The 8,606-nt window shown below is 43.0% G+C and overlaps 1 protein-coding gene across 1 annotated transcript in view; it reads right to left on the bottom strand.

Moving 5' to 3' along the window:
* Positions 1-1,125: 1,125 nt before the first annotated feature.
* LOC110973765 (cilia- and flagella-associated protein 52-like) overlaps positions 1,126-8,606 on the bottom strand; it is a 30,475-nt gene continuing 22,994 nt past the window's right edge. The window contains exons 4-12 of the mRNA XM_022224850.2: positions 8,187-8,286; positions 7,204-7,421; positions 6,710-6,773; positions 6,238-6,350; positions 5,538-5,686; positions 4,322-4,619; positions 3,760-3,862; positions 3,358-3,492; positions 1,126-2,408 (exon numbers count right to left, since the gene is read on the bottom strand). Of these exons, the coding sequence (XP_022080542.2) occupies positions 2,262-2,408; positions 3,358-3,492; positions 3,760-3,862; positions 4,322-4,619; positions 5,538-5,686; positions 6,238-6,350; positions 6,710-6,773; positions 7,204-7,421; positions 8,187-8,286 (1,327 nt within the window). The 3' untranslated portion in view covers positions 1,126-2,261. The remainder of the gene's footprint in view (positions 2,409-3,357; positions 3,493-3,759; positions 3,863-4,321; positions 4,620-5,537; positions 5,687-6,237; positions 6,351-6,709; positions 6,774-7,203; positions 7,422-8,186; positions 8,287-8,606) is intronic.

The following is an 8,606-nucleotide window of genomic DNA, read 5'->3' as shown; positions in this document are numbered from 1 at the left end:
CTTGTGTCTTGCGTCATGTTGAAACTTTTTACCTCTCATTTCAAAACTCTTGGAATTTGGATGCTCAAGCAGACATTTTCTCCCAAGTTGAAGGAATTTAAAAGTGCCCCTTACACCATCTGTTGGTCCATTTTTTTTACTCACTGCTTGTGTCAGGAAAGTGAAATATTCTTGAACTCTGCAATGAATAATCTTACTGAACATGCTGTAGCAGATACTTGGATACCATCACCACTGTTTGTCTGGCACTCAAGGGGAAAGGCTTCTGATTTGTACACATTCCGAAAGAAATTCTTTCACCTTTGTACCATCACGTATACATGTATTGCAGTGCTTACACATGGTCATGTGGTACTGAACTCTGGTTTCTGGTTGCAACAAAGACACTTCTTCAGTCCTGGCTGAAATGTGCACATTCCTGTGGGGAGAACAAACTCGGAATGTCTGTTACAATGAAATTGCAAAGTATGAAATTCCTTTCACAACCAAAGGTTTTTGTGACTGTTGCATAAAAATATCATTGCTGGTGATCAGTTCACACCGAGTGCTCACAAATCCTGAATTGCAGCTGTATATCCAGACCTTTCATAAATGAAAACAGAATTAGTCTTTGAATCACCTTGAGCAGAAACACTCCTTCGACAGTCGAATGGAGCCATGTTGGCCTGGAGTGCTCATTTTGTTGGTAGCGACACGACCATAACGCACGCATTCAATAGTCGTTTTGTGAACCAGCAGAGTGCAGTTCCAACCAACGGAGCCTCCATTGCTAAGAAAATTGCACCCTCTCTTGGTCCAGCTTGGGGGCTCATAGGTCGCTTCTGTCAGTTGTTGAATCTAGCTGATACAGAGTCTACTCATGTGAGGGTGGTAATTGCTTGGACTACAGTAAGGAATTGTAAAACTTTGTCACATATTGGATTCTGCCAGGGAGCATGTGTATTGGCAATTCTTCAGTTGGAATTACATTAAAAGTTGAACAAAAATTTTGTATTGTTTAATTTCTTTCATTTGTCTGCTGACGCTTGATGTTGAAATGTGTGACTAAACATGCATAATTCCTACTTCAACATAAAGTTTCGACACGCAGCACGCAAATGCACAGGGTGTCATGAAGGCACAATGTCAAATAAACATGCTGTTTATTACACCCATTTGATCACAACTCCATATTTATAGCAACATTATACACTTTGTAACAATTACATGTGATGACAAGAGAAATCAGATTCATCAGAAATTTTCAAGCTGTTAATCATCTACAAACATGACCACATTCGAGAACAAAACGGCCCTTTCTATGTACAAAGTGGGTATTAATTTGGAAAGCATGTTAAATTAGGACGGATGAGCAATACGCATATTCCAAAAAGCTCTGGATGGACGGATTCATTAAAGATACAATGCCGTACTTGACATCGTCTGTTGTCTGATTATTTGCTGGCTTAAAATTCAATAGTGCAGGAAAAGACAGCCCCTTTAACCAATAAACAAAAAGGGGACGACCTGTGTATGTACTACTGCTTAAAGAATAACAACGATATTATTTACAAGTTTTATAAATATACAACAAAAATGACAGCATGAAACCGGTTGTCATATTTTTAAAATACCTTGCCATACATAGATCATCTGCCATGTCTGTAATGCAATGCCCTACTACATCTGTGTGTTCTGAAACAGACCTAATAAGAAAATTGATCAAATCAGGCATTTCTACGAACTGTTCATGAGAAAGTAAAGACCCTCCAAATTCAATTCTAAAACACTACTGATACTGCTTGTTTCTAGACAGACGGACAATTAGAAGGCAGCGTTAAATCTCGGGGGGGAAATGCATAAGGACGGAATTTGTCAAAATTTATTTTACCACGAACGATACTTTTTAACCTGGGGGAAACAATTCTTTGTTTTCCCAAGACTTTTAAATCTCTCATTAAATATCGACAAATATTTGGAAGCATTTCTGAGGTTAAAGCAAGTGGACAAGAGTGCAACATTCATCGTTTTTATGCTGCCACACGCTACAGTGACAAAACAAAGGATGGAACATTATCAGTATTACATCCTAACGCAGAGACACTTGATAACTGGCAAACTACTTGTAAAAGTATGATATTCACTGATCATTTCACGTTCAAGGCAGGCACTGAAATGAAACTGTAAAAGTGACCCCCCATCCCTCAAGAAGTCGGCACAAAGCAAATTTGCGCATCTGAAAAGTGAATCAATTCACCCTGACGATACTAAGCACGGGTCTCTCAGTTAGGGTATTTCCAGCGCATGATGGCACCATCCTGGCTGACACTGACGATAAATTTCTGGTTGGGGCAGATGCGCACTCGATTGATGGCACCGCTGTGGCCGATGCCGACGTGGGTGACCCGACCATCCCCATAATCCCAAAACTGTCGAGAGAAGGAGAGGAGGTAAGATGTTATCAGCTGCCGAAAGCTATTGAAATACTCGGAGGCAAAGTGAGAAAACGAGCCAGTAAAACCCAAGCATTCATATCCTCTTCTAAGCCCACAAACTCCGTTGAATCACAACATAGTGTAGTGAGAATCAAACCGTAAAAGTAAGCCAGCAAGGTCCAAGTTTTCAGTTTGTACTCAATGTGTCTTTTCCTTGCCTTGGTTTTCGGGAGCAGGCCACAGAATATTGTCTTTATTTCTTAGGAAGAATAATGGCATTTATCATCCTAGGCAAAACTGCCAACAAAGGCCAAATACTTTCAATAGAAATTCTTTCCAAAAGTCCTCTTACCTAACCTCCATGATAATGCATACCCTTTAACCACTTCACACCTGTAGCCTGGGCCAATTTCATAGAGCTGCTTAAGCACAAAATTTGCTTAAGCGTGACAAACCTTGCTTAATAAACAAAGGTTACCAGTTCAAACTTTATGTCATTGTCATGCTAACCAAAAGACAGCTAAATGCGATCCCAAACAATATACATCACACGGAGTTTTGGTTGGTTACCTGATTTATCAAGCAAGGTTTTCTTGCGCTTGAGCAAATTTTGTACTTAAGCAGCTCTATGAAATTGGTCCCTGACGGATGGTTACCCAGAGGACATTTAAACACAGTTTGGCACATTGTACGCAGTGCTAGGTGATGGATGTACTCACTTTCAACTTTGTGAAGGACTGCGGTTGTGGTATCTCGTTTCTTCTGAAGGTCGGTGCATTTGGCCAGAAATAATACTGGCCTGGGACAAGTTCGTTGCAGAGTAATACCATCAGCAGGTGGTTAAGGGTACAGTGTACTCATGCCACTCCTTCATGATGTCCCCCAGAATGTATAAGTTTCATTTTTGCGGAAAGAAAAAGGACATCTTAATACTTCCCCCTACCTTGATAAGCTTGTCATCGCCACCAGTCACAAAGCTCATGCCATCTGGTGACACCATCATGCCGTTGATAGCTCCTGTGCTGGCTCCTTCCATTTCGCGGATCTGGCTGGCATCAAAGGTTTCCCAGTAGCCAATCTGGGCGGCAACACATTTCAAACTCGGAATCATAGGATTGGAATTTCAAAATTGACTTAAATTACAGACAATAAACCAAACCGCAGAAAGTCACCACTGTAAAAACCTCACTTTCCAAAGAATGTCTTATTAATCCTTGACTTTAAAATCTGTGAGAACAGCAAGTCTCCTCCATTTTCCTTTCTTTTTCCCAGTCATATATCTCCTCAACCCAGCTCTCTGCCTGATCTTCCTACAGCATGAAGCTAAACTGGCAGTGGTTCTCACCTTCCTATCAGTTCCACTCGTCAACACTTGGGACTCTTCCCGGTTGTAGCTGACACACTTGAACAGCGTGTTGGCAAAGATCACGAGGTGTCGAGTGAAACGTCTACATGAGTGAATGTCAAGAAAAAGAATAGGTATCTGTCAAATGTTACTTCCTACAGATTACCCCATGCATCTTCAGTTTGGACGTCAAATTTTCGTGACGCACATCGGCTAAGCATGTGAAGTACATTTGAACACTGCGTTGAAAATGCAGTTGTAATTTTTCTACAAAGGCGTCCTTTGACAGAGATCTGTGCTCCAGCCTGAGTTATTCCTACTTTTACAACAATCAGCAGTGACATGTGAAGTGGTACCACATAAAGTTAACACAGAAGCTGGGAAAACCTCGGAAATTCGAATAATTTGTATGAGTAGTAAAATAGAATGAAGGAGTCATATTTAGAACTCTTAAAATGAGTGAGAAATGGCAAGTGCTTCGGTTCTGACTCAGATGCTGTGGGCAAACAAGTACTGTGGTTAAACATGAAAACAAAGAAGACCAAAATCAAACAAAGCTCACTGGAGATCCCAGATGATGCAGGAGCCGTCAAAGCTGGCACTGATGCACTCCCGGTCGTTTTTGCGGACCACGATGCAGGTCACCTCCCCCTTGTGCTCCTTCATGGTCTCCTCCAGGCTCGCCTGCTCACCGCCGACAGCCCAGACCCGCACCTGGCCCTCCCCGCCCCCGCTGATGATGCGCCGGCAGTCCGAGGTGGTGGTGATGGCCGTCACCTTCTTTGTGTGGGCGTCGTTGATGTGGAACTTGAGCTTGCCTGACTCCGGGTAGAAGACGCGGATCTTGTTGTCATCCCAGGCTGTGAAATGAGAAGCACTGAGGGCGGTCTAAAATATCCTCATGTAGAGATGTTTAAGGCGAGTTGCACCAACCTCAGATTTGGCACCAAAATGGCTATTTGTCATGTGTGCAGTACAACATGCAGCTATTGTGTGCTAATTGTCCATGTGCCACCATTTTGGTTCCAACAATTGAAACACTCATGTCACAACTCTCTCCATAAACAGCTCTGTCCACATAAACTCAAGTTACCCTGACTGAGGTTCTCGCCCACTCAGGCCTGTTACAAAATACATCAAAATCTACGAGCTGTACTGTAGTCAAAACCGTTGCAAGATCATTCAAAGCACCACTCACAAGTAGCAGGGTGAACACTGACAAAGCAATGCTTTTGTTGTAGTTCATTTGAATATCTAGGGACTTGAGTTCCAACTCCTTATGTTGTTATTCTGGCCTTAAGGAATCTTGAACTAACAAAACATTGCACTAAACTTTAATGCCAAGTGATGTGTGCTGGACAAACACCAGTTTGCGGATTGACCACAGGCACAATATATCGTGTTGGCTGGGAAGGTGCAACACCTAATTTCCAACACCATTTTAACACATCTTCTGCAAGGTCTAACAAACTCAACTCGATGAAAATGAAGACTCTAACTGATGTGCACCGAATGAGGGGATGTATATTCTATGAAAGAGACATGCAGCTTCGACTTTGACCAAAAGAAAGAGGAAAGTCCAATCTTTACGAGACTTTGTACAGTGTTTTTCAAATTTTATTGGAATGAGTGTGAAGTGAAAAATGAGGAAATCAGCTGATCCGAGGAGTAAAGTTGAATGCCTGATGACAGGTTCCGTGGTCATAGATTAACCAACGCAATACTACCTCAATCCCCATCCCCCTCGGCCGAACCCCAACGCGGTCCGAGACTCTTACCGCTGACGATGCCCTTCCCGTCTCTAAACAGCTCAATGGCATTGCAGGTCATGTTGGGGACTGTAATGGAGAGAAGGTCCTCGGATGTCTTCGTATTCCATACGCGGATGTCATTCTTTGAGCATGTTATGTACAGATCTGAGCTGCCACTGCAGGTGGGAAACACATCAAGAAGCAAAAGGATTGGTAATTTTTAACCTGCAAGCTATGAAGCAATTAATCGAATCAGGAAGTGAACTTTGTCAATAAGTACACGTCACAAAGTGACAAATCCTGCATACACTTTGTGAAAAAGACAAGTAGGAGTCTGGTGTGTGTGTACTTCTGAAGATGGGTCCGTTTGTAGTACAACCAAGAATGTAAAACCAGACTGTGATTCTTTAAATAAGTTTTAGTTCTTTTCAAATTGGGTACATTATTTTCCCGGTTGACAAATTCTTGAACATTTGATATACAGGGAAGAGCAATGATTCCTAAATTTTGGACAGTTCTTCAAAGTCTTGAAAGAGTTATAGCCAAGCCCATCTCTTTCAGAACTGTGCTACATGTCCCACTGCGTTCTCAGGCCTTTTACTCAGGCCTCCAATGCACTGCGGGATTAAAACTTGTCCAGCTGATGCTGTTTATTACAAAAATCTCAGAGCAAACCACGACGTGAGCAGCTGAATGGAGCCGGGAGGGGTGGGCAGGTTACACTTACTGAGGGAATGCAATGTCCGACACGCTGCTGTAATGGCAATCTCTGAGCTGCTCCCTGGTGAACTCTGCCAGGTTGAAGCGATGTATCTGAGACTTCTCTGTGCCAACTAAGAACTAGGAGAGGAGAGATAAAACCCATAGGGTCAGGAGATACATCAGGAGAAACATCTTGGGTTGAAGCCTTGTGTTTTCTGAATTTTGTGTCAACTGTGGTGTAACAGGGCGGCTAAAGCAAGTCAAAATCCATCCCTATGAAAAAGTGAAACAGCATTATTGATTGAATTAAAATGGTAACTACCAGGAACTATTCCAACAATTTTACATTTTCTGACAAAACAACTTTGATACTACTGGCGAACTGACAACTCCTAGAACATTTTATTTTTGTAACTGCTGTGGTTGTGGCCATAGAGGACCTTTTTTAAAATGTATATGTACAATGGCTCATTTGTTTGTTGTCTCTTCAAACTCACCTGATGTCCTTTTCCTCTCAAGACCAGAGATGTAATGGCACCAGAGCCCGGGATCTTGTGGCTCCTAGAAAAGTCAACAAAGAACAGAGGTTCAGTTAAACAAGGAACAAGTGTTTTACATGAAACTTCAATATGTAAATCATGCAAACATCTATGAGACTCAGAGCAGTGGGTAGGAAGGTTAACTGACAATGAAGATTGTCATCACACGTTGCATGTTCATACTTTTTAAGCCCACACCAAGTTGGACATTTCTCAAAATGCTTCAAGTAAGCGAGCTCTTTCCCCCTTAATTTGTGTCCTCAAAATGTAGCTCTGTGACCAAGATAGGCTGTAAAGGTACATGTAACTTCAAAAAATATTCCACATTTTTGGCACCCCCCCAAGAAAAACTTGGTTCTGAATCTGTCCTTGTCAATACACAGTCAAAGAATTTCTCTGCTTATCTCAACCCCCCCCCAAAAAACAGAGGAAGTTGGAAGAGAGCCACTCACTTCATCTTCTTGAACTTTTCCTTTTTGATGACAGCCACTGTGCCATCACCGGCACCCAGCAGGATTTCCCCAGTCCACAACAGGGCCAGCGAGGTCACCCCCTGGCTGTACTTGTCCTTCTCGGGGCCATGACTGGACAGCAGGGTGTTACGGATGTTGATCTGCAGTACGTCGCCGCTGGTGGTGCCGCAGTAGAAAAACTCATCGTCCTCTGACACCTGATAGCAGCAGAATGCAGCACACTGCCGTTACAGGAAGGCTGAAGCAAGTAACATCACTTTTTCATCGATAGAGCAATCCAGTAAGCCCCACCCACTGCGCACAAGGACAGTCAATTCATGTTCCACGTGCAAATCACAGGTATGTATACAGAAACACTCCCGAGCAATGTTAAATATACGCATGACACACGCAGGTAATGGCATGCACATCCATGTCCAACTTACCAGCCCTCAACCTGCAGCGTTCACAGGAGCAATTGCACTGGATGTATCTTATGAGTACGCCAGGAGAAACAGTGAAAAAAAGCCAGAATTTGGACCATGGGTACACCTACCGGGAGCAAGCTTGAGCAATCACTATTGTCAACTACAGTTTGACCAACACTGCCAGAACGATGAATGGTTTGAGAAAACTAGTCGACCATTTGGAACCAGGCCCTGGGGCATCGTTGCACCGCTGGTTGTTTATAGCAGATTTAATTTCTCAGTATGGAGGGAACCACTCATGTGAAAATACTGTACGAGATGTCATTGACCAAGTACACCGCGAGAGTTGAAGCCAACTGCAAAATGTGAGTGGAGCTGATAGTCTACAAAAAAATAGTTTGACTAGGGTTGTTCGAGTGCGAGTGTGTTGTGCATAGGCAATATTACAAAGCAATTGACGAGCAGTCCAACTATACTTCAAGCCCAATTTTACCCTCAGCTATTTACTGAAGCACTACACTACATGTCTCCGAGGTCAATGACACATGTACACACCTCAATGCATTTCACATAACGCTTCAGCTGTCCCATGTTGCAGTCCACTGGACGGATCTTGCGGTTGGCCACATCAAGGGTCCACACGCGGATTGTACGCCTGCAGAAAATCAGTCAAGTTCAGCGGTCAGTGAAAAACACCAGTAAGGTAAAACATGCAGCCGTCACTGCTGACAGAAAGGAAGTAGAGAGTGCTGGTAGCATGCAAGATATCGAGATGCAGACAGTCACGGAAGAGACTGTGTGACATCCTCAATGAAAAACGGACAACTGTTGCCCAAAACTTCCCCCCCCCCAAAAAAAAGGTCCAAACGGAATGCCTTTTTTTCAGGTGGTCAGACTATTTGTCGAAGCTGAACTGGTGTTGTGACTCGATGTGTTTCAATTATAGTCAGCTTCCTGAACTTTGTTGACTATGAG

Source organism: Acanthaster planci, linkage group LG07 (assembly GCF_054643075.1).
Source record: "Acanthaster planci isolate LZ-2023a linkage group LG07, COTS_SCS, whole genome shotgun sequence".
NCBI classification, from domain to species: domain Eukaryota; kingdom Metazoa; phylum Echinodermata; class Asteroidea; order Valvatida; family Acanthasteridae; genus Acanthaster; species Acanthaster planci.
This window is presented reverse-complemented; position numbering and strand designations above follow the sequence as displayed.